Source organism: Hemicordylus capensis, chromosome 2 (assembly GCF_027244095.1).
Source record: "Hemicordylus capensis ecotype Gifberg chromosome 2, rHemCap1.1.pri, whole genome shotgun sequence".
NCBI classification, from domain to species: Eukaryota; Metazoa; Chordata; class Lepidosauria; order Squamata; family Cordylidae; genus Hemicordylus; species Hemicordylus capensis.
Window position 1 is genome coordinate 62,140,424 of NC_069658.1, and position 24,791 is coordinate 62,165,214.

Genomic DNA, 24,791 nt, shown 5'->3' on the forward strand with positions numbered 1-24,791 from the left:
CTCCACCCCAGTCCCGTCCATCTACCTATATTGCTCAACTCCATCTTAAATTCATTGCCTTTTAAGTTAGTCTCCCACACAGAGACGCAAAAACCCCACGGCCAGAAACCGCCTGAGACCCAGAGGGGCTGCGCTGGCTTTTCCTGCGCAGAGACGTTCCAGTAACACATTTGTTTCCTAGGAATCATCCACTGTTCAATGCTCTTTTACCAAGGAGATGCCATGTCACTGTGTCCGTGTGTTTCTTGAAGGTATATTAAAGGATCATTGCAGTCTCCCTGTGAAGTCATTACGCCTTTATCCCCACCAATTAACCACACCTCACATGGCTGCTATTAACAGCTACATTGAGCTTAAAAGTGAGGGATCCCATTTCAGAGAGATGTCGTGATCTCGCTCAGGAAATCCCAGCAGGCAGCCAAAAAAAGGGTGGGGGGAGTTCTGACTTCTTGGTTTCTGCCAGAACAGGTTCTTCCAAAACTCGATGAAGGAAATAATGAAATATACGAAAGGCAGTTCTGAAGTCAGGGACATTCGGAGATGGAAAATGGAGATATTCTAGTACAAACCATGGAGCTGCTTGATAAACACACCATAACATTTTTTTCAGACGAAATTGTGGCTTGAGAAGATCCCCTTCCCAATACTGACTATTGTAAATTTAACTGCAGGTGCTATTTAAAAGGGACATAAATGACGCTACCCTGTCCTTGTTGGTTTTGTGGTATCCGTACATCCTCTGTGTGTGTTCTAGTTCATACACACACACACGGATGACAGCAGCGATTCCCACGGATTTCAGTGGCATTGACTTCCTGCTATCAATGTAGTTAGGAACACAGGAGAGAGAGAGAGAGTAAGTAAGTAAAGAACCCAGAGACATAAGTTTTGGGCGGTATACAAATATATCATACTTTAAAAAAATATAGAGGCTAATGAGATTGGAAACTCTTAGACAGTTTGGGGAGCAGAATCTCATTGGCATCTTTCCAGTCTTACCTAGAAGAATTGGACTTAAAAGGGGGAAAGATTTCGCCCCCCTCTTCCTTCCTCCCTCTAATACCCAAAGGAAAGAGAAAATGCTGGGAGATGCCAGAAAAAGAACGTTGCTGGCTATCCACTGTTTGAAAAGGGAATGTCTATTCTTGACACTTTTGTTTTTTGACTCTTATGAACCGTCTTCCTGTAATTTGTCCCCATTCCTAGAAAATTGCTTATTAGTAATAATAATTTTCATCATCGGAACCTTCTTCTGTAGTCTTCCACCACAGATCCGCTCCTACCTCAAAGCTTTACTTTGCCAGCCAGAACGTATGCTGGCTTTCTGGTGTTGCGTTTTCTTGGGCAACTTCTTTTCCCAAGAGCTTCTCTCCTTACCTGTGTCCTCGTTCTTTTAAACATTTTTTTTAGATTCCAACAAGGGGCGACCGGGGTCCACTTTCTTCCCGCCTGCCCCCGCCCCAAGTGAGGCGGATTTAATGTTCAATATTTGGTACACAAAATTTAGCCAGTCGAAAGGAGATTAATTTTCCAGAATAATCCAATTAAAAGATTTCTAAACTAATCTTATGGGGTGGGGAAAGAGGCGAAGGGAGGAGAGAGGGAAAGTGATTTATGGCCGTGCTTCACTGCGGAGAACCGTCGCCTCCTTCTGATGTCCCCTTAAAACTAAGCGCCCGCATCTGAAATTGACCAATCTAACATCTAACACAACCCAAATTCAATTAAGCCCTCGTACTTAATGGAAGCTTTGAAGGTCGATTTGCACCCGCTCTCGCTCCAACGGCATTAAACCGGTTTGAACCCAGGTACTCCGACTTAACTAGGTTGTGGATCGGGCCTCATATTTGGTTTGGCTTCGGGGTGGGTTTAATTCGGAGGCTGCACTGGGGGAGAGAGTCTCCAGTCACTCACAGCACTCTTCTCCTGAAATTAGGACGTGGAAGGGAGTTCGGCTGCTTACAAGCCCCATGGACTTTTTTCAAGTGCTAATAGATTTATGGTCTCCCTTTTTTTTCCCCAACGCCCATCCACAGTAATTAGCACATATGTTCTAAATAGATGATAGTTTTGTGAGCAATAAAGCAATTACCCATCGGTGGAGCTGACAGTTCTTCCAACTAAACTCCAACCAGCAGCTAATTGGAAAAGTCATTTCAGCTCCATTGTCTGCAATTAGTCTTGCTAAACTACTACACCCAAACTAGCCGGTTTGAGGTTTATTTATTCATTTCCATTTGCATTAACAAACGGACATCGAATCAGGCTGAAACTTTTCCAGAGCTTAGATCAGGCTCTCAGCGTCTGTAGGGCAGCCTTTGATTTCTCTCTCCGGTAGTTGTTTCCACTCCCTACCTCCTCGTTCCTTATCCCCCCTCGTTTTCCCTCCACCCCGTTTTCCCTCCACTGAAAGGCTCGGTAGTTCCCAAACATTTGTCCCTTCTACTGCAGCCGCTTGTTAAAACAATATTTCCTCAGCCATTCGGGAATCGTGGTCAGTTTAGCCAAATGGAAGAGGCTTAAACGCTGCCTCTTAAGTTTTTATGTTATTCCCCCCTCTCCCTTTCCATTTTAACTCTACGTTGGGGGATTGCTTCGGAGGACTTTGCTCTAGCCCAGACCACTAAATCAAATAAATCAGAGGTTCTGTTTAATACACCGGCGTTCATTTTCTTTGTGACAAATGAGATGACGGGAGCCCTTTGCAAAAAAAGAAATGCAAAATTTTTAAAGAGCCATCCAGGAATGGGGGATCGGTTAGCCACGCTGTCTGTTTACCTTAAGCAAGAAAATTGGGGAAGGCTAGGCGTGGGGGGAGGCTTGGGCGAAAGCCTGAGCATCGCCCCCTTCTCCTGAAGACGGGGAGGGGGGGAAATTAAGAGGATCTCCAGCTGAAGACATGTGCACAGTGGGTGGAAGCAATGCGTTAAACAGGGCTTTGACGCGCCAGCGGAGCTTCATAATGTAGACCGGGCAGGCTCCTTCTAGTTAATTTAATCTGCGCTGCTCTGGGTTGGGTGCTTTCCCACCCGTCACAAGATCAAGTCAAATGGATATGGGAGGGAGAGAGAGAGGGAAGCGGCTGCTTAGCCCTCGATGTTGCCTTCTAGCAGGCGTTGGAGCAGGAGCTGGGCGGAGGGGACCTTCCAGCCAGCCTGCTGCCCGGTTGGTCCTGGAGTGGGTTGGGATGGGGAGCCCTAGCAACGAGGCCTCCATCCCCAGGCATCGCCCGCTCCAAGCTTCCCTGGCCCCAGACGGCAAGGTGGTTCTTTCTAGCTAGAGGGGCAGGAGCAGCAGCAGCAGCTGAGAGGTTTCCTGGCAGGGGGAACGGGAGGCTGGCTCCCAAAAGCTTCTGATTCCTTCCAGCCAAACCCATTAGGCTAATATTAGGACGGCTCTGTCTTTGGAAGCCAATGAATCAGTGATTCCGTCCAACCAGGCTTAATCTTGTCGCAATGGAAAACGCAAACGGGCGATCCCCCCGCCCCTCCACTCGAGGGGAGAAAAATGGGAAACCGGCTCTGGAGCAACGCGGACTCCAGTGGCTTGCCCTGCTTGCCCAACTGGTTTGCCAGGCAGCTCTTGAGGAAAGAGGAAAGCTCGGTCTGCTCGTGCCCATACAGCTCGGGTTCATCCGGTGCCCCTCGGCGACAATGGACTAAAGAGCGCCACGCACCAAGCCTGGAAGTCCGGATCTCCATTCCTAATAGATGCTCCCGGTGTACATGGCAGAGCCTGGCCAATAGCCCTAATCCTGCGAAAAATAGTTGTTCTCGGAATATTTGCAAGAGGTTGTTGCTTTTTAAGGAGGGAAGGGAGAGAGAGAGAGAGAGAGAGAGAGAGATATTTATGTCCTGCTTTGATTTCCTTTTGATCTGTCTCCCGAGAGGACGGGGAAGAGAGAGAGTTTAGCAAAATAAATAATTAATCCCTACAATCCAGGGGCTCGAACGCTAGCAAGGCGCGTTCCCAAATCCTGCGGGCCAGGCGACGCCGCGAAAGAGGGCCACGAAACCTGCGTCTCTCTCCCTCGCTGCATTCCGAGCAGAGGCGCAGGTCGTGGGGGACCGCCGCCTTCCTCCGCTTTCGACGCCCGGCTTGAGGCCTACGAGCGCGCCTGCAGGCCGGCCTCTCTCCTGTGAGAGTCAAGGCATTTGCGAGGCTTGCCTCTTTCTATGAAGAGCGATTAGATGGCGCCTATTCAAAGCTGCTGATCCAGAGAGAAAAGAGGAGTAGATAAAAGGCGATTTCAAGTGACCTCTTTGTCCTTTTCACACCAACCTGAGCCCCCAGAATAGCCGAGGATCAGTTGGGACAAAAGACCCTCCTCCTTCGCCCTTTCAGCTTCAGAAGCCTCCGTGCAAGGGGTTAACAATAAGACCGATCCCTCCCCCCCCACACACACACATACACACACTTTGCCAGACTCCTGCCGTCCGGGATACTTTTTGATGAGCCCCACCGTTGCGGCTCTCTCAGCCCCCCAGATGCTCCCCTCCTAGCAAGGCTCCACTGTCGCACGATTTTTTATGGTCTGCTTGAGCAGTTCGTTTCATTGACTTGTTTTCTTCCCTCCCTAAACTGAAAAGCACCCCCCCCCCGTCCTTGAGCAGCCTGAAAGAACAGGCCTGTAATAAACATATCTCGGCCCTGACAGTTTAAGTGAAAAAGTGGGGTTTGCTGCTTATGTCCAAGCTTAGGATGGGCTTGGGAGGATGCTACCGCGACCCTCCCCGGCAGCAATGCCTAGATTGCCTGAGCACCCCCCCCCCGCCCGGCCCCCAGCCTTCAGCCGCCCGCCCCCACTTTACACCATCTAAGCCAGGGACCGAGTGACAAGCGATAACTTAACACCGAGTAGATTGGGGGTAACATCCTGAGAAAGAGGAGTCCAACTTAGCCCAGCTTCTGATGGACTAATCCCTATGATAAAAGAAATAGGAGCCGTGACAGGTGACCATTATGGGCAATGATTCTGCAAGCCGGGGGATCGCCTTGTCAGGACACGAGAGGACAACTTTGTACTCGTGTGCATCTGTCCCCCTTTTCACCCCCAGCATAGCCTGATACTAACGCATCTCCTTCTATGTCTGGGCAGAAGTTCTCGGGAGTTCTGTCTGGTAGGCTGTGGGCACACGAGCCTCTCTGTCTGTCTGCACCGGAGGACAGAGTCTCAGAGATGTCAAAAGGGGACTTCTGCACAGATCGGATGTAACGGGGGGAAATTTCTCAGAGAGAGAGAGGGGGGGTGGGGGGGTATATATACAGGGGTGTGTGAATGATACCGCAAAACTGGAAAGCTGCAGAAAGTCATCCATCTCCTGTCTTGACTCCAGCTAAAATCACCCTGATCTTTTAGGCCGTGGAACAAAGCAAGCTAGAAACGGCCAAACAGAATACAGCCTCGGGCTCTGGGGCGGGCGTGTGGCTCCTGTTTCGCTCACTGCAGCAAGCCCCTTGGAACTCAATGGGATTTGCTTTCCAGTCAACACGTGTAGGATTGCGCTGCACGAGATCCATCCGCAGTTTCCCCCTGCTTGGATTTCCTGGCTGATGCGTAGCCAAATCGACACCCTCCACCACCACCACCCCCGCCCCGCCACCGGCTCTTTCTGGCTACAAGCGCCACCACGCGAGGAGAGCACGTGGTGACTCAGCAGGCTGGCGATCAAGGGCGCCGAGTGGCCCAGCCAAGCCCACAATACAAGCTGCTGGCTGGGTGGCTCGCTCGCAGCGAGGCCCAAAGGCTTTGGGGAGATATTTGGCTTCCGAGGCTGCAGGGAGTACCTTTGTGTCCCACGCCCTCCCGCTTCTCTTTTCAGGGTCTGTTTGTTTTTTAAAGCCATCCGCCAGTTGAGATTGGCTTTTTAGGACGGCTCAGGAGAGAAGCTTGCAAAGCTTCAACTTGCTGTGGAGGCTCCTCCTTGTCCCAGCAACTTTAAAACACACACACACACACCCTTCCCGCCCTCCTCTTGTGGAGTTGTGACTAAACTCTCTCCAAGCCCGATTTTCACCATATTCACTTGGAAGCAAGTCCCTTGGATTTCAGCAGGATTTACATCCTAGCAGTAAGATTGCAGTTCTAAGGAGCTTAGTAGTTGCTTAGTAGTTCACCAGAAAGACACCGGTGAAATGTACGTCTGCTTAGGAGGCTGGAAGCGATAGGCGGGAGGGATGTTTTGTGTATACAGACACACACACACACACACACACACACTTCTTTCCCAAGCCTGGTCCACTTATTCCTGGGCAAGAAAGGAAAAAAGAGGAAATCTGCATGAATGGCGCGTCTATCTGTCTATCCATACAAACAGGTGTCAAATTGAGAAAGGTCCCACAAGCGGACACCTGACCTCCAGAGGAAGCTAGAAAAAAGTGAAAGCAAATTGCTGTAAATTGGTTGAGAGTTCCCCTGGATCAGCACATGGTGAAGTGCTCATACGTCTCCCTTTAACAAATGAGAAAATACAAGGTATTTAAGCTGGTGGTTATTTGCAAAGGGGCACCAGAATTCACTAGAGGCTACTGTGTGTGTGTGTGTGTGTGTGTGTGTGTGAGAGAGAGAGAGAGAGAGAGAGAGAGAGAGAGAGAGAGAGAGAGAGAGAGAGAGAGAGAGAGAGAGAGAGAGAGATCTTGAACCTGTAGAACGCGGCGTCTGCCAGCAATGCTAGAGAAATCAGCAAGATCCTCTGAAGAGTAGGACAGGAACTCCGTGTCGCTTCAGCTTGACTAGCAGGGAAAGCAGCAATGAATGACCCGGCACTGCTGACAGTGAATGGGGCCTACTTCCGCTCCCCGTGGTGGAAGCGACACTGCTGGGGACGCTTCCCTGCCAAGGCCTGGCTTGTTGACGGGCTCGGCCTTCAGGCCCGCCAAAGATCCGGGCAGGAGCCCGCAGCAAGTGCACGTTGTACTTCGCAAGGGGAAGGGGCTTGTGGTGGAGCGGAGCGGTGCGGTGAGGCAGACGTGTTTTCACTGCCATTAATATTTGCCAGGGCCTGGCAATAGTCCTCCAGGGGGATGGCCGCGACCTATCTGATGGATGGGGCATCCAAAAGCCGGGAGGCAAAGCTGGTCTGGAGTCGGGCAGACGCGCTAGCGAGCTGATTTGTGGGGCAAACGGCCCAGCATCTTGGTAGTGTGTGAAAGCGAGAGAACAGAAATTCAAAGCACGCCTTCCGTATGGCTTTCTGGGTCTGTTTTAAATTGATCTGTGTAGAACGGGAATGGCATATGTGTGCTTTAAAAAGCACTTCCCAAATGTCATGTCGTAACGAAATGCAGCTGGATCTCTTACCAAAGCAGGGAGTGAGTTGCTCAAAAGTTGCTAAAAGAATGTAACATATTCCCACCCCCACCCCTCTCTCTGGAGGCTCTGTGTCCTGTGATATCACTCCATACAAGGATGCTCGAATAGAGAAGCAGAACTATGCACAAGCCCACGATATACAGGATATTAAAGGCGGCGCCTTTTTAAAAAAGAGTTTTCGCAAGCAGAGAAACAGATCTAGACCCACGCATTTTCCCATCCCCACTGTAGGTTCCAGTATCGCCTCCTCTTTAATCCAGGTTGTTTCACCTCCACGCTTCCTTTTTAACCCACCCCTACTGTGATCCTCGAAATAGCTCCGCAAAGTTATGACAGATACAGAGGATTTTCCTCTAGCCCACAAAGAATTCACATCTCCTCCCCTCCTCCGACAGAGGCCCCAGAGAAAACAAGACACAAACGCTTCTCTCCTAAATACACGAAATGTTTGTTAAGCCCCACCACTTGCAAATGAATGAGTCTACTTGGATGTAAAGCTTGGGTTCCTGGGGCTAAACTGAGGCTGCATCTGCTCTTCCCCATAAAATGTCCCTTTCAGATTACAAAACCTGGCCTGAAATGTGGAGGCGGGAAATAACGTTTGTCCCCTCACAGAATAGCGAGGGTGCGATTCCCTTGAAGTCTTTTCAAAGTCTTTATGCCTGAGCCACATTCTGCATCATGGGAGTGTTGTTTCCCCCACACCATAGCACCCACGCACAGTTTGCATGTCCACAGAACATCATGGATGTCCTTTATCTGATTTTTTCATATTCTCTTCCCCCATCCCTCAGTGTCATTTACATCTGAAAATGTCGTCTAACACTCCTGCTATTTGCCTTTCAGCCGGCTTAGCAAACTGCCTCTACTCAAGAGGTTTGACACCAAGCTGAGATCCTAAACACAGAGTCCTATCACTGCAGCCTGGGCGAACACCCTGACGGTATGGCTAGAATAAGGGCCCCAATCTGAGGAAGAGCTTGCCTCTCTTCTTCCAGTCTTGTCCTACTGAAAAGCTAGGAAATGCCGACTTCCCCATTACACTGAAATCATGTTCTTTTTAGAAATGAACGTGCTTTTGAAATTGAAAAGAGTTTCCGTCTTTGAGCTGTCTGAGTCAACTGATGGTGGGGGGTAGGGGGTGTTGAAGGGTCCCTTCGGAAGGGTCCCTTTCTCCTGGCCTGAATGACTTTCCTTTGGCCATTCTAAGACTCAAGCCCCGCTCCTTAAAAGAAGGGATTTCCTTGAGGACCCACCATAACACCTATCCACATTTTGCCTCTGTTTATCCTGGCAAAACAGAGTTCAAATCGGGACGATTTGATACCCTCCTAGAAGGACGGTGAAGCAGTAACTTTGATGCAAAAAAAGAAAAGGGGGGGGGAAGCAGTCTCCGACCATCAGAACGTATCTTGAACTGGAGATGGGTTTTGCAATCATTTAAATATACGATATGGCCCTTTCCTTACTGTAATCTCTCTCCTCCCCCCCCTTCGGTGGATCTCGCTGTTGTCCCTTTAATCTGTTGACACTCCCCCACCCCCCAGATAAACAGGCTGCAATCGATCTTTTCATTAGGTGATCAAACAACAAACAAAGCAGGTGAAAGACAACAGCATTAGCAGGCTGACACCAGTCTGCAGGCAACCCGGGCGTCCCTCTTCAGGAGATGGAAAATCATGGCAGAAAATACACAGCCCCACTAACTGGACCGCTTAACCTTTTCCTAAGCACACCTCGCCATCACAAGTCTCGGCTTTGGAGATGGAGAGATCCCAGCTCATCGCTTTACTCCCCATCCCAGCAGGCTGAATCCTTTTTAAAAAAACACACAAAAACCAACCCTCATTCTCCCGACAGGAACCTCTCCATTAACTGCTGTATGAGTCCCCTAGATATCAAGGAAACTTACACACACACACCCTTAGTAGAGTTTAGGATAAGGGCAATTGGGAAGGTTCTGCATCTGCCCCAGAACTAGTTACATCTCACACCACCACCACTGGCTTTCTTCCCCACCCAACTCCATCACCTCCACCTCCAACATCTTTCAGAAGAAATCTGGTTGGGGAATCTCCACCAGGCCCTGAATTGGAGCCTCTTTGTAGAGTTGAAGGGGAACCGGGAGGTGGTGAGCAGGGGGGGCGGGGGGGATTAAAAAGTTATCCTGGCCAAGTTGCTGCTTTGGTGGAACTCCATCCGAGGAGACAGGACGGGAGGAGGGAGAGATCCCCGTGATCGCAGCTTCAAACCTTCTTCCCCCACCGTCAGAAATCCGGAGCAAAGAAAGGAAAAGCTACTTGCCTTGGATGATGATGGAGGGTTGTTGCTTTCCACTGGAGAGTGTCCGGACTCCGAAGAAACCTTGTCATGGAGCTGCTGCTTCTCTGTCATGGAGCTGCTTGCTCCCCCCCCCCCTTCTCCTTCTCCTTCTCCTTCTTCTCTGCCTCTTCACAATCCGGGACTAAAATCTTAGATGATATACACAGAAAGCCGCCCCCCCCCCCGAATCTTTCTGATTTAATCTTATTCGTTTCACCTTTTCAGTGACCACCAGAAGACAGGATCGAGAGTTTATTGGGGGAGAGAGAGAAAGAGAGAGAGAGCCTCACTGTTGCATAGTCAATAACATCCCTTTCTATCAATGCAATCTACAATAGGGACGGCTTGGCAGGGAAAACTGATGGCTCGGGGGTGGCGGGGGGTGGGGGAGAAAACCACCCTCTTCATTATTCCCCCACCAAATCGCAAACCGTGTCTTCTGTTCCAGGACTCTCTCCTCGCCAACTGGCTCCTAAGATTTTAGAAGCTCGACTGAGAAAGAAGCCCACCAAGCCACGGGCACAACTTTGGCTTTCCCCCTCTGCTTCCCCTAGAGAACACTGTCGCGTTTTAGAACGTGTGTCCGGCTCCCCCAGTCCCAACTGGTGGAGAAACTTATCAAACTTGCAAAGACGGGAAATATTGAAAAGAAGAAGAGAGACTGAAGGCGTTTGGATGGAAGGATAGACTCAAACGCTAATGAGAAATTATTACAATGGAAGGGAATCATCTCACATGCAGAATTTGGAGTGGGGTGGGTGGGAAGCAGCATAGCTAGAGAAAGTTCCATTCAAATAATATAGTGGGTTACTGTTCCTTCAGCAGCAGCGCAAGTGTTTTTTGCCTAGAGAAGAAAGGGGGAGCTAAGGAAACTGCAGTTCCACCGCTCTCTTCCTGTCCGCTAGATGGCAGTACGATCCAGCTATTCCCACTAAGGCTGGGGAAGCGGCTCTCTGTGCCCCCCTCCTCTGTTCCCAGCATACACTCCTCCAAACTCACATTTTTCCTCTCTCTCGCTCTGTTGCTTGAACTTTCCTTTACAAGCATTGATCCTTCCAGACACAGCAAAAACTAACACTTATTTTTGTTATATATTCATCATTATTGAGGTTGTTTCAAAACCTTTTTGGAAGAAGGAAAAGGGATGGGGGGGGCACGTTAATTAAAAAAAAAAAAAACCAATGAAAAGTAAAACAGAAGAAAATTTCTCTGAGGTGCTGATTTCTGACCAGGCGAATTCCACTCTGTGCGAGTGACGGTAATGAAACATATTTTAAAAAATAAAACACTGGGATAACATTTGGAGTGAGGAAAAGGAGCCAGTGATGTGGTGGGAGGGGAGGAGGGGCGTGTTGAACTGGAACATATGGAACCATAAATGTATTTTTAAATACTTACATTCCTTATGGAATCTCCTTAGCCATCTACTTCCAGTCATTAAACAATGGAATCCAATCCAAGCATTGTAATTCCTAATCAGAGTTTTTTTGAAGGGAAAGTAAAAAAAAAAAAAAAAAATCCCAAAGAGACACACAGAGGAATCTAATTGTTTATTTTTTAAAAAAAAACAAAACTTTTTAGAATGAGCCAAAATAATTTCCTTTTAATTCCTTTTCCCCCTATCGCAATGCATCTCTTTCCCGCCGCCCCCTTCTTTTAACGTGCGTGTGTGTCTGTGTGTGTGACCATAGACGACCCATACTAATCAGGTCTCAAAGTAAATAGCAGAGCAGGGCGATCTCAATGTAAATTGTGCTTGTCAGAAGAATCCCCCTCCCTTTCCCCCCCTCTCTCTCCCTCCCTTCTTCCCTTCACCCCCTCCCTCTCCCTCCCTCCCCCACCCTCCTTCCCATCTCAGTCAGTAGGTAGCAAAGAATAAAGGCGGCGGGGAGAGAGAGAGGGAGAGGGAGAGGGAGAGAGAGAGAGAGAAGAGACCTCAGCCAATGGAGTGAAGGAGGCTTGGCTAACCTTAGCCTCCCATTTTCTCTCCCCCCAATTCAGGACTCTGACCAGTCAGTCGCCTTTGATTATCAGTTGCCAGCAGCCCCTCTCTTGGCTCCTTGACATGAGCTCCATATAAGGCAGCGATCTCCATAGAAACGTGTCAGTTTCAATAGTAGTGTCAAAGTTCACTATATACAGACATTCGCGCAGATCCCCCTTTCGGAAACATTGCTCTGCTAGTCTTCCCGTTTAAACGCATTCATTTTTTGGTTCTCTCTCTCTCTCCCTCTCTCTCTCCCTCTCTCTCTCTCCCTCTCTCTCTCTACACCTCTCTCTCTCTCCTTTCTTGCATATTCTATTAGTTGAAGGTTTTTTTCTTCATCTCCTTCTTTCTCCTCTCTTTTTCCACCCTTCTTTTTCTCTGTGCCTTTCGCTTCCTTCCTCCATGAGAGTAGAGAGAGAGGAAACTTAAAAGAAAAGAAAAAAGAAAAGAGAAAGAAAGAAAGCAAAGCGGACGCCTTTTAACATCTTCATATCGTCCATTTTTTAAAACACTTTTTATTATTTGGGGGGAGGGTTTTGCTCTTGGCTGCTGAAGGTTTTGTGTTGTTGTTTTTTTCCTCCGAAAAGAATTTTTTTTTTCCTTAAAAAAAAATTAAAATAAGAACGGTTTTCTTGGGCGATCTCCAGTGATTATTGTCACCAGCACGGCAGAAGAAAGAAGGCAAGAAGCGAGCGAGGAAGGCGCCAGGAGAAGAAGAAGAGGGTTTATTTATTCGACCTACTTTGGATCTCTCTCTCCTTTGGCTTTTTCCCTCCCCTTCGCGTGTGACATTCGCTTCTCTCCATGTTCGCTTTTTGCTTTGGCACTTGGCTGGGGATCCGTCGGCTGGGCGAAATCGAAGGCGCTTGGAGCTTGCCTTTGCATCTTTCCCACCGAAATTAAGACAGGAAAAGGAGAGAAAGAGCCAGCCGGGCGAAGAAGCGGCGGAGGCAGCGGCGGCTTCGGCGGAGGGACGGCCGAGAACAACGGCGGCGGCGGCGGCGGCAAGAGACCCCCAAAGTGTCTCCCCAACTGGGCGCTCTCCTCCTGCTGGTCGCCGGGGCTTCCCGAAGCGCCTTCCCTGAATGGCTGACTGCGCGGCGCTACTGCCTCGGACCTGGCCCCCGGCCGACCCTCGCGCGCCCTGAGCGGCAGCCGCGCCTCGGCCGCTTCCTCGCCGGCCTCCCTCTACTCCCAGCCTCGCGGCGACGGGAACGATCCAGCAGCAGCGGCAAGCCCGGCCGGGCCCCGGCAGCGAGCAGCAGCGGCGGCTGCAGTGGCGGCGGCGACGGAGGCGGCCGCAGCAGCGCCAGCAGGAGCAGCAACAGCAACAGCAGCAACAGCAGCAGCGCCCGCCGCCTCGATCGCGCCTTCCTCGGGGCTCCCTGCCTGGCTGCCGGGCGTGCGTGCTCCTCCTAGCCCGCGGACCGTGCGGCTGGCTGGCTGGCTGGTGGCCGGGGCGGTTGTCCGGCCAGCCGATCGCCTCCTTCCTCCTCCTCCCGCTCTCCCTCCTCCTCCTCCTCCTCCTCCTTCCCCGCTTCTGCCTCTCCTTCTCCTCCCCAGGGTGACCCTCCTGAATGCCTTTCCCCACCGCCCGCTTCGCCCTGGCTGGTTTTGCAACTTGAAAAAAGGGCACGTTGCTGGGGGGGGGAGGGAGGGAAGGGGGGAAGGCAAAGCACCAGCCCCGAACCCGAGGGGGGGAAGCAGCGGGGAAAGGGGGCTCTCTTAGAAGCCCTCTGGCGCTCCTCTGCCCCCCAGGATCTCCCCCGAGTCCGAGAAGGGGGAAAGAGCGAGAGAGGGGCAGGCGAGAAGGAAGGAGGGCAGGAGGGGGGCAGGGCTGGGAAAAGAAGCAGAAAGACACCGGCAGCCCGGGCAGCTAAGAGGCGGCGGCAGCGGCCGCAGCAGCAGAGAGGCGGGAGGAGCCCCGATCCCTCGCCTCTGCCCCCCCCAGCTCCAGGCAGCGGCAGCAGCCGTCCTTCTCCCCCCACCCCACCCCCCTTCCCCACCCCACCCCGCTCCCCTCCTCTCCTGGCCTCTTCCCCGGCACCCCCCCCCCTCTTTTTCTCCTCCGTGGGCCGAGATATGGCAATGGTAGTTAGCAGCTGGCGAGATGCGCAAGAGGACGTGGCCGGGGGCGGCCCCACCGGAGCAGCTCAGCCGGGTCGGGATCCGCAGCAAGGGGCCTCGGCGGCCCCCCACACGCCCCAGACGCCGAGCCAGCCGGGCGCCCCGTCCACGCCGGGCGACAAGGGCCAGCAGCAGCAGGGCTCCGGGGGCCAGAGCCAGCAGCAGCAGCAACACATCGAGTGCGTGGTGTGCGGGGACAAGTCCAGCGGCAAGCACTACGGGCAGTTCACCTGCGAGGGCTGCAAAAGTTTCTTCAAGCGGAGCGTCCGCAGGAACTTAACGTACACTTGCCGGGCCAACCGGAACTGTCCCATCGACCAGCACCACCGCAACCAGTGCCAGTACTGCCGCCTCAAGAAGTGCCTCAAAGTGGGCATGAGGCGGGAAGGTGAATATGATTTCTTCCCTATTCTGTGCCTGCTTGTGTGTGCCCAGAGGAGATCCGGGGCTGGGGGGAGGGATGCTGGCGCCCCCTCCCCCTCCTCCAAGGCCCCCCCCCCTGCCACTTCCTCAACCTCCACCACACACTTCCTCTTGCCTTCCTCAGACAGACTTTCATTACTATTATTACTATCACTATCACTATTATTATTATTATTATTATTATTATTATTATTATTATTATTATTCATTGAATCTTGTAACCCCTCTTGTAACCAGGGGGTTCTCTCTTTTTCTCTTTTGTTGGGAAAGGGGGGGTGAAAATAGACCTAAAATAGACCTTTCTCCCATTTCTTTTTGTTATCTCCCCCCATTAAAAAGGGGGGGAACACACAAAAAGGAAGGAGGCAAATCACAGCACTTCGCATTAGGTCCATGTCCAGCAGCCTCCTTTCCCCCCATCCCCAGAGCCTAAAGAGACGTGTGTATGTAGTGGGGGGGAATTAAAAATATTAGTAGTGGTGGAGTGGGGGGGGGAGTGTGACTCCTGCTGCTTGCATTGCTGCTTCCTTGCACCTTCTCGGTCTGCTAGGCTGTCCCTCGCAAGATCCGGCCTTGTTTTGACTCCCTCGTGCTTTCAAAGGAAAGTTTGTGAGCGATCCGTGTTTTTACAGTCCTGTCACCCCCACCCCACCCCGCATGCTGCTCATTTGATTTCTCCATCAAACTCCACCGTCTCTTTCAATATTGTATCCCAGTTGCAACCCACAGCGTAGTGACTGGTTCTTTTTTTCGCATAAAGCCGAAGTCTGCCTCTGGAATGGTGATACCCCTCGTTTGAAAACAAGACGAACACCTCCAGTGTTCTCAGATCAGGTCTCTTTTTTTCAGACGAAGGGCTGCTTTTGGCGGGGTGGGTTAAGCAAAACACCAAAAAATGTTTCCTCCTAATCCGATTTTATTTTTCTGCGGCAAGATGTACTGCAGTAGTGTGTGTGGTATCTATTATTTCCCCCATCCATTTATTTAACAGTTCGACAGTTAAAACTAAGCTTCTTGACTCTGTTTAAAGATGTCCTAACTAAAAGTCATTAGTGCAGTTTTGTGGAGTGGAGATGGTAATAATAATAATAATAATAATAATAATAATAATAATAATAATAATAATAATATCATCATCATTCCTCGTGCCACAAGAAAAAAATATAATTTATTTAAAATTGATGACTTCATAGTTAGCTTTAGAGTTGTCAGGGTAGAGGTCTCTGGAAAGGTATGTGTGTGAGTGTGTGTGGTGTGTTTGGAGAGGGGGGGTAGTCTTACCGTCTTTGAGCTGTGTTTGCGTTTAATTTAAACACACAAAGTTTGGGAGTATAATCTGGAGAGCGGAAGCGATACTGACAGCTCGATAGTAATATTAGATTCCCCCCTCCCACCCAAACTATGATTAACAACCGGAAACAGGGAAGAAAATGGGAAATATTAATTTTCTGCGTGTTAGAAATAGCTCTCACTAGCTTCAAGTTACCTTTGTTTACATGCCATGACTTTGAATTGCTGGCCTTGATTAACCAAACGCAGGCACACACACACGCAGGCACACACAAACAAACTTTGCTCCGCTTTAGGAACTCCAAGCATGCTTACGTTTTGGGTTGGGACAGTTAATGAATTGGGGAGGGGGGTGGTGTTGCAAGCGTGTGCCTTCACTGGGCAACGCAGTGGGCAGCAGACTTTTTGCAGCTGCGGTAGAGCAGGCAAGAACTGAATAGTGCCCTTTCCTCTTTGCTACTCATGTTTGGCTTCTGTAAGTCAAATTTTTTTAAACCTCTTTTTTATTTTTTATTTTTTTAAACAACAACAACACAAAACAGCTCCCTCCCCAGTCCTGTTCTTTCGAACAGTGAGAACTTTGTAGGGAAAGAGAGAGTTTGCTTAGCCTGATTTTCTCTCTCTCTCTCTTTAAAACCAGTTAAGTGGTCAGGGGGATTGGGAAGCTGGCTGGAAGAGGAAGTAGTGTGGAAGGCTCGGGGCATCTTCCCCAGCCAGCCCTTTCAAGCACTTGTGCGCCTGCCTGCTAAGAGGGACTCTGAACTGGTAAATAAAGCAGAGGCTTTCCCGGATGGCCTTTTGGCATCCCAGCAACTCCGAGCGCTCAAGTTGGCTGAAGGGTAAGGAGGATGGCTGCCTGGGTGTCTGGAAAAGCGAGGAGGAGAGAACTTGGAAGTGGGGGCTGCCTTTCGCAGATACGGCAGGGGCTACTTTCTATTATGTATTATTATTATTATTATTATTATTATTATTATTATTATTATTATTATTATTATTATTATTATTGAAAGGCAGTCTTGCAGCAGCAGCAAGGTCCCATTTGCACAACAATGCAGGCTGGGGGGCTTGCACTGTGCGCATCGGCCACCCCCCCGCTCAGATTTGTGTGTGCCTGTGGATGTGCGAGCGAGCGAGCGTGCCTCTGTGTGTGTGTGTGTATTGCTGTGGGAAGCAGGCTTTGCATTGTGCGCGGCTGGCGGGCTGGGTTTTGCCAAGGCTGCTGGATGCACATTTCCTCTCCTTTTCTCTCTCTCTCCCTCTTTTCGTCAGCGGTTCAGCGAGGAAGGATGCCTCCGAGCCAGCCGAACCCGGGCCAGTACGCGCTGACCAACGGCGACCCGCTGAACGGCCACTGCTACCTGTCGGGCTACATCTCGCTGCTGCTGCGGGCCGAGCCTTACCCGACGTCGCGCTACGGCAGCCAGTGCATGCAGCCCAACAACATCATGGGCATCGAGAACATCTGCGAGCTGGCGGCCCGGCTGCTCTTCAGCGCCGTCGAGTGGGCCCGCAACATCCCCTTCTTCCCGGACCTGCAGATCACCGACCAGGTGGCCCTGCTGCGCCTCACCTGGAGCGAGCTCTTTGTCCTCAACGCCGCGCAGTGCTCCATGCCCCTGCACGTGGCCCCGCTCCTGGCCGCCGCTGGCCTCCATGCCTCGCCCATGTCCGCCGACCGCGTGGTGGCCTTCATGGACCACATCCGCATCTTCCAGGAGCAGGTCGAGAAGCTCAAGGCCCTGCACGTCGACTCCGCCGAGTACAGCTGCCTGAAAGCCATCGTCCTCTTCACGTCAGGTCAGTGCAGCTCTTGAGGCGGGGGAAGGGGCAGAGGACGGAGGAGGAGGAGGCCAGGAAAGGTGGCGGCATCAGCTCGGGCAGCAGCACGGTCAGGGCAGCCAGGACCCCCCTCCCTCCCTCCCCACCCCACTCTTTCCCCCACGCCTTTGCAGGCATCCTCCTTCGGGACACTCCTGATCCAAACTCGGCTGTCACTAGGGACGAAGAGATCCCTCCCTCTCCCTTCGCATGCACGCACAGCTTCCCCAGTGGCAAAACTGCACGCCCTCCTTGGAAGAGGTCAGGTTGAAAAGCTCATCCCTTGTGTTGATCCGGCTGGGCCTACCGGTGTGTCTGGTGGCTCGCAGTAGGCCTCGGGTGAAATTGACAGACCTAAGGGGCGATCCGACTCTGTTGCGTTCATTGTAGGAGGTTGCCTTTGGCTTCAAACCTGCGTTTCTGGCCTTACCTTTCCTTTTGACATCTGGAGTGTGTGTGAGAGAGAGAGGGGGGAGGGGGGAGGAAGGAAGGAAGCTTAAAAGGCCTTGAAGAAAGAGCTCCTGCCGAAGCTCGTTCAAATAAGAAAGGCAGTAGTACAAATAAATCATAAATAATACTGCTTTATTGCTGCCTGATTTGCCCCTTATCGGAAACCATTCATATTTGCAGTTGTTCTGGTTAGTGAGGCTCGTAAAAATAGATTCCAGCACTAGGAAAAAAGATTCCCTTACCTCTTTAAAAATAAAATAAATAAATGAGAGGCAGAAAGGCCTTACACTAAGCTTCAGGGTTGCATGCATCAACCTGCAGCTGTGTTGCTTGTTGTTTCTTGGGTGGTGGGGTGGAGTAAGAAACAATGTAAACCCACGCAAATATTGGGAAATGTAACAGATTGCCTGCAAAAATATCAAATTAAGGGTAGGCGGGGGTAACGTGCATGTTAGCCATTTTGCTTATGATAGATGGTTCAAATTAACTTTGCAGGATGATGCATTAATGTCTCCTTTGAAGTGCTCAGGTTGCAGTACCCTATAAGTACAAGCCATCCTTTATTATTGTAACCTGCACAAGAGAAATATACAAACATCAAAGAGAGAGGAAATAGACCCAAAGATAAGAAGGTGTGTGGTGGCATTTGGCAAGAGAAAGTGTTGCTCTACCACCGTTTAAAAACTAAAAAAAAAAAAAAATCCCTTCCCTTCAGGTTTGCATGCCACTAAATAACCAAAAGTAGACCGAGGTGATATACAAAGCTTTTGGGAACAAAGATAGCCCAGCTTGGAGCGGGCCAATCCATCAGGAGTTGTTGCCTCTCATGCATGAGGAATAGTATTTACATTGTAGTCAAATGACTCTTAAATTTGCACAATATTATAATGTAGCAAATGTAGTATTAATATCGATTTGAACATCGGATAATTTATTTAGACAAGGGGATCTCATTGGTATGCGTGATGCTGGGAGACGTGGACTGTGACTGCCCCCCCTTGTTCCTCTGGCTGAAAATGCAGGCCCGGAGTGAGTGCTGGGAGGCAGGGGCTCTTTCTTTGCTGAGGATCAAGTGCAGAGCTCCAAACAAATGGGAGATTTACGGAGCAGCCACCGAGACATTGGGGTGCATTTTATCTCCAGGAGCTTTTGCTAGCGGAAACGTGTTTTCTAAAACTGACAAGAAGAGACCCTGGTGGCATTTTTCAGGGTGATTTAACTGGAGAGTCCTCCCGTGCCTTTTTTTTTTTTTTGTTAACCCCTTTATTCATTGGGGAGGCGGAAGGGGGGGCTAGATCTAAACTGGCCAATGGGCGAGAATCACCAGACTGGTTTGGAAAATACAGCTTTTAGGACAAGACGTTAAGGAAAGAGAACGGATTGCTGTTTTGGTTCCACTGCCCAAGGCCCCTGGCTCGAAGGGTTCGCTTCGCACACACATCCCCAACAGAAGCTTTCTTTCCTCTTTCTCAAATTCTGGCCGGTTCTCTGCGTTTATATTTGTCTGTATGTCTTGATTTGTAATTGTAGGTAATGACACTTTTTACCACGGCTGTGCAGTTCAGGAAATCCCCAGCTTCACGGAAATAATAATAATAATAATAATAATAATAATATTTTGCAGCATTCGGGTGCAGGGGGTGGGCACAGAAATAGAGAAGCAGAAGAATTGCCACTATAGTGGTCTCGTTTCTCCACACACCCCCTTCCGACCTCATCTACACCCATTTCCATTTCCACTTGGGCCTAATCTTGTTTTGATTGCTAGCCAGAGGGTAATTTATGGCAAGTCTTTCGCCAAGTCATCCAACTTTTAAGCAAACTTTGATGGATGGAAAAGACATTTGTAGCCACCTGGTCTCAGGGGCTTTAACTCAACAACCTGATCCTAAAGGCAAAATGAGACCTGCTTCCAAATCAGTGGTGTTGAAGATGAGGGATCAGTATTTAAGCTGCTTTGGAAGTGATGCTGGGTTTGCCTTGTAAATTTCCCCCCTCCCTCCCTGCCCTCACAACACCACCGTTTGATAATGTTACTTTTCATCCACAAAAGTTTGGAGCCCGTCCCATGAATGACTCCGACTTGAAACTAGTCTGGGGTGTCCCTTTCTTTCAAACTTCTCTCAACCCTTCTAAGGTTGTTAGGTTCCCCGCCCGCCCACCTCCCAACTTTGATATATCAAATCTCCCAGGGAGGGATGGAATTAGAAAAGATCAGTTCAATAAATCTATCTCCTGCACCATAAGAACTTTGATTTCTCGTTATATGTGAGCTGATTACATCTATATTTTCTCAACACTAAACTCTCTTGGATGCGTTACATGAAATACATTCCCTGTAGTACAAAGGCTCAGGTTGGCGTCTGCTGCACAGTAATGATTATTTATTTACATCATTTCTTTGCCATAGACTGGTGGAAGAAATATTGAGAAATAATGACTGCAGGAAGAAATATGACCACCTTAAAAAGTGGGACACGCACAATTTCCACCTAAACCCTCTTTTCTCCCATCCCCTCGCTGCCACCTCTCCCTCCACCCTTGCTGAGATGTAATTCACAAAAGGTGAATATGCATTGCTTTCCTTCTTTGGTCTATTTCTTCTCAACTCAATCAGCTAATCGATCAGATAGCATAGATTGTTTAATTAATTTTCAGATCTTCTTCTTACGCTGCGGAGGTTGAACGCATCCCCGGATTCTAGACACGTTTGCTTGGAACTACAAGGCCCCCCCCATCCCCCAAACTAGACCCTGTTTATTGGAAGGGTGGCTAAAGAAAATCCAAACCGACCTCCTAAAGGGAGCATTTTTAAAAAAAAGGCTGAGGAGGCATTTAATCAGATGTTCTCTGGAAAACAGACACAGACCGATCCCAGGGTTGCTTTTTCTTGGCCTTTTTCTGTTCATGCCCTCTGCCAAGGTTCAGCCCGTGGTCTTGCGCCGAAAGGGAGGTTTATGGTAGAAGACCACAGAAATATCTGACCAGCCCTGGGAACGAGGCAGGGGGGCTCTGAAGACATTTACCCAGAAGTCTATTGGGCTCTTTAATCCTGACTTTTTGTGTGGAAGCCCCTGGCATAAATGGGCAAGGAATACCTGGGAAACAGCTAACTAGTTAGCTAGACTTTAGAGAGAGGGGGAAATGGAGAGGGTGATCTTTGACAATCACCATCTGAGAAGGCCAGGGGCTCTCTTTGATTGACCGCCAACAAAGGCAGGCCTCGGCTGTGTGTGTGTTTCTGTGTGTGCGCGCGCCCCCCACCCCACCTTTAGATGTTGCAACTGATCACTGCATTTAAGGTAAAAGTATGGATTCGCACAACAGTCGGGCGTGGGTAATTGTACATCTAAGCGCTCCTTAGTCCGTAGCTGGGGTCAAAGGGGTCTTCTCCTCAGAAGCGCCTGAATTATGGTATGGTTTATTACTATTTTCGCTGGAGGCCAGAGGAGGGCAGATGAAGGTGTTGGGCAATCTTCGTCAAAGGCAGTTCTGGAAACGAAAAGATCCCCAACTTCAAAAACAAACAAACGGGGGGTGGGGTGGTGAGGAATCCACTTGCCACAGAATTCCCCCACCTCCTTTGTTTTGAATAATCTGGAGTGTCTTTTCCAGGGTCATCATTTTACACTGACAATTTTGTAACGCCCTTTTGGGGGCCATTACCCTGCGATTAACTCATGTATAGATCTATATATTAGCCAAAGCTACCTTTGATCTGCGCTAAACAGTCCTGCTCGCTGACTGCCCGCGTGTGATCCTGGTGTTTTGAAATATTTATTAATAATATAAGAAAACCAGGGCGTGCGTTTGAACAAGGGAAAAGGCATTTCTGGGGTCGAAGAATCCACCCTTTAGGTGTGCGACTTCCTCTTCCCACCCACCCATTCATATATTATATGGATGTTTATTTTATTGGGGCGGGAGAGAAGGAAGGAAGGAAGGAAGGTCTCTTTATTTCTCGGAAGGGAGGGAGGAAGAAAGGAAGAAAAGCTCATTTGTGTGTGGTGGAGTGAAGGATCTTCTTGCTTTGCGAAGCTGGAGCTGACTGAGCACCTCCACGCCTCCCTCACTAGCTAGACCGACCGAGCCGGGTTCAGGCCGTGCAGCTGGCGCAGCTTTGTGCGTGCGAGCGAGCAAGAGCAGCTGCAGCCGCCTGCTTAGCACAGGCTTGCCGGGAGGTGGGGAGACGACGGACTGAGCCATCTTCCTCGCAACGACGATTATACAGCTTACAGAGATGTGACCAATTTTCAATTACTGGATCGGGGAGATCCCGAGACAAAGCAGAGCCGCTCTCCCCCCCCCCCCCACTTCCCCCCTTCCTTCCCTTCCTTCCCCTCTCTCGGAAATGGAAGCGGCAGCCGCCTTTCGTGCGAGCGATTCCAAATCCTCGCCTGGCTGGGAGCTCCTTTCTGCACGCGCGGGCTTGGCCCCATTTCTTCCGCCCTGCAGCCTTTGCCTAGAGCTGCTGCTGCTGCTGCTGCTGCTGAGGCGGGTGGGGAAGAGGACTGGGGAGGGGGCGAGGGGGAAGCCCCCATGGCCGCCTGGCTCGCTCGGTCGGTCTGTCTGTCTGTCGCGGGGCGGTGGAGAGACATTGTCTGTCTGCGGGCTAACAATGGGACGCAGCCCGAGCCAGCAGCAACCCAGGCACCGTCCCTTTCGAGCTGGCCCTGCTGGCGGCTGCTGGGGCCGGTTTGCTGGCTGGGCTGGCTGTCTAAAGATGGCTCCGGCTTCGCTCGCGGCTGCCTTTCCGCGTCTTGCATTCTTTATTTGCAAGGTGAAGGAAGCCACACAAAGAGAGGGGGAGGGGGCGGGAGGGGGCGGCTGGGGTCGCGGCTGCTGGGCTGCTCCTGTCTGCTGCTGCTGCTGCTGGGCTGTGGGGGGCGGGGTCCGGCGGAGAGAGGGGTGCGGGGTGAGGGGGGGGGACGTGGCCGGCTGGGTGCCGTGCCCAGCGCTGGCTAACTGTCTTGCCCCGCTTGTTTCCCCCTCCCCGGGGTTGGACAGATGCCTGTGGCCTGTCGGACGCAGCGCACATCGAGAGCCTCCAGGAGAAATCGCAGTGCGCCCTGGAGGAATACGTGCGGAGCCAGTACCCCAACCAGCCCAGCCGCTTCGGCAAACTGCTCCTCCGGCTGCCTTCGCTGCGCACCGTCTCCTCGTCGGTCATCGAGCAGCTCTTCTTCGTCCGCTTGGTAGGTAAAACCCCCATCGAGACCCTCATTCGAGACATGCTGCTCTCCGGCAGCAGCTTCAACTGGCCTTACATGTCCATCCAGTGTTCCTAGAGCACCTCGCGGCCTCCCCCGCTAGAGACCCCGCGGAAGTCCAGCACCCGGCGCCCTAGGGCGACCCAGGCACGCTGGGGGCGCGCGCGGCACGGCTGGGGGGGTCCCGAGGAGGAGGAGGAGGACAGACAGACAGACAAACCCACCCTCCCACCCACCCATCTAATCAGAAACCTCAGACACTGAAAGAAAGACTCGCTTAGGATCAGACCCGGGCTGAGAGGCGGAAAGGACACCTCGTGCTTGTGGAACAAACAATAACACAGAGATGGGAAACTTAAAGCAAAACAAAACAAAAAGGACCGAAGGGATTTTAATATAAACCCCAAAGGAGACTAGAATGGACCTTCCTGGATTTATGATGGACTGAGGTGGATATCGTCTGTACAGCAAACACACAGTTTAAAAACAAAACAAAACAAAACACAGAGAGAGCAAAACTGAAGCAGAATTGACTGGTGTAGTGGGGGGAAAGGGGGAGGCTCCCACCCGCAGTCAAATACTTACCACGAACATTGTTCTTCATTTTGTAATATATTAGTCTTTATTTTCACTTTTTTTGTAAAATTTAAAACATCGTATGAGCATAAAGGAAAAAAACCACCATAAGAAACAAACCAGAATTAGGGGGGGAAATAACATTTTCCAAATAATTATTAAAAAAAAACAAGGAATTGTTCTGTGTGTATGTATCTATATCTGTTTTGTATTTTTTTCTGGTTCCAAACCAGGTTTCCTGTGATTCTATACTAATAATTTTTGATATAACCCTTTGCTTCTTATAATGAGTGCGATATATGTTGTCGAAGCTGTTCTTCAAGAATTAAAATTGAAGTGAGAATTTAAACAAAAATAAAAGAATTTAGCAAAAAAAAAAAAAAAAGCAAAAAAAGCAACCCAGCAACATCAACACCAAGGCCCCATGCCAGTCCATGAGTCTTGTTCCTTGAAGCAAACGTCCCATTTTGGTTTGGGGTGAGATGGTTTGGTTTTGTCCCCATCCAGAATTTAGAGCTTCTGCCAGAGTTTCATGGGGCGGGTGTATTTTAAAACAAATATATACCTTTACAGGTTGCTGGCAAAGTGCACATATCTCCTAATATTCCCAAGTTGGCTGTCTTTATTTGAGCCTGGAGAGGGGGGCTGACGAAATAGGAGTCAGATGAATTCCTTAGTCTATAGCTATTCCCAACCGTTCTGTGTCCATCTTTCGGGATACACATTGGAAACAAGTTTCCACTAAGTTGCAGCATTGCTTTGTCCTTTTCCAGGTCAGAACTCCAACATTATTCCCTGGCTGCATTATAATGTCCCCGCACTATGTTGGGATAGCCGGCGTGCAAGATTTATTCCTGGTGTGCACATGGGTACAAAACTGGTGATTTTGCCATGGGTTCCAGCTCTAGGTTTTGTAGCTTCCCTAAGTTTTGTGGTTTCCTGTTTCTATGAGGTTAACGGAAGTAAGGGGGCTCAGTCAAAATGTATGGGTCTTCCTTCCTTCCTTCCTTTCCCTCCCCCTGTACAAACGGTAGTCGCAAGCGAAATCAGGGGTTAGGGTTGTGGTGATGATGTTGTGTGCATGAAAACCAGAGAGTTCGATGCATATGTCTGGTCTTGTGTACAGACCCAAGGAAACGCATGTGCCCCTATTCCTAGGGGCACATGCATGCCTCTCCTTGAATCCTAATGCGATGTCTCCTTCAAATGACGATCGAAGAGGTTTTTCAAGAGTTTCCCCCCTTACCCCCCCCCGCCCAATGTACCTCAGAATGGA

At 50.2% G+C, this 24,791-nt stretch overlaps 1 protein-coding gene and 1 long non-coding RNA gene across 7 annotated transcripts in view; one reads left to right on the forward strand and one right to left on the reverse strand.

Annotated features, from left to right (window-relative positions):
* LOC128348153 (uncharacterized) overlaps nucleotides 1-9,758 on the reverse strand; it is a 115,501-nt gene extending 105,743 nt beyond the window's left edge. For 2 of the 5 annotated variants that reach the window (XR_008317968.1, XR_008317966.1), the window contains exon 1: nucleotides 9,613-9,752. This is a non-coding gene — a long non-coding RNA (uncharacterized LOC128348153). Of the gene's footprint in view, nucleotides 1-9,612 lie in introns of all 5 variants that reach the window. The other 3 variants (XR_008317964.1, XR_008317962.1, XR_008317963.1) reach the window with 3 other exon arrangements.
* A 3,547-nt stretch (nucleotides 9,759-13,305) lies between these two features.
* On the forward strand, nucleotides 13,306-23,709 carry NR2F1 (nuclear receptor subfamily 2 group F member 1). Of its 2 annotated transcripts, none has more exons than XM_053303806.1 (3): nucleotides 13,306-14,136; nucleotides 16,731-17,258; nucleotides 22,737-23,709. In XM_053303806.1, the coding sequence occupies exons 1-3, from the start codon at nucleotides 13,704-13,706 to the stop codon at nucleotides 23,015-23,017; spliced, it is 1,242 nt and encodes a 413-aa protein (XP_053159781.1). In that variant the 5' UTR covers nucleotides 13,306-13,703; the 3' UTR covers nucleotides 23,018-23,709. The 2 variants fall into 2 exon arrangements, with proteins under 2 accessions (XP_053159781.1, XP_053159782.1); XM_053303807.1 differs by lacking the exon at nucleotides 13,306-14,136 and adding an exon at nucleotides 15,441-16,300.
* Nucleotides 23,710-24,791: the final 1,082 nt, after the last annotated feature.

Coding starts and splice junctions, on each gene's coding strand:
- NR2F1 (XM_053303806.1), top strand. CDS start 13,704: ATGGCAATGGTAGTTAGCAGCTGGCGAGATGCGCAAGAGGACGTGGCC. Junction 14,137..16,730: donor AGTGGGCATGAGGCGGGAAG/GTGAATATGATT, acceptor TCTTTTCGTCAG/CGGTTCAGCGAGGAAGGATG. Junction 17,259..22,736: donor CATCGTCCTCTTCACGTCAG/GTCAGTGCAGCT, acceptor GGGGTTGGACAG/ATGCCTGTGGCCTGTCGGAC.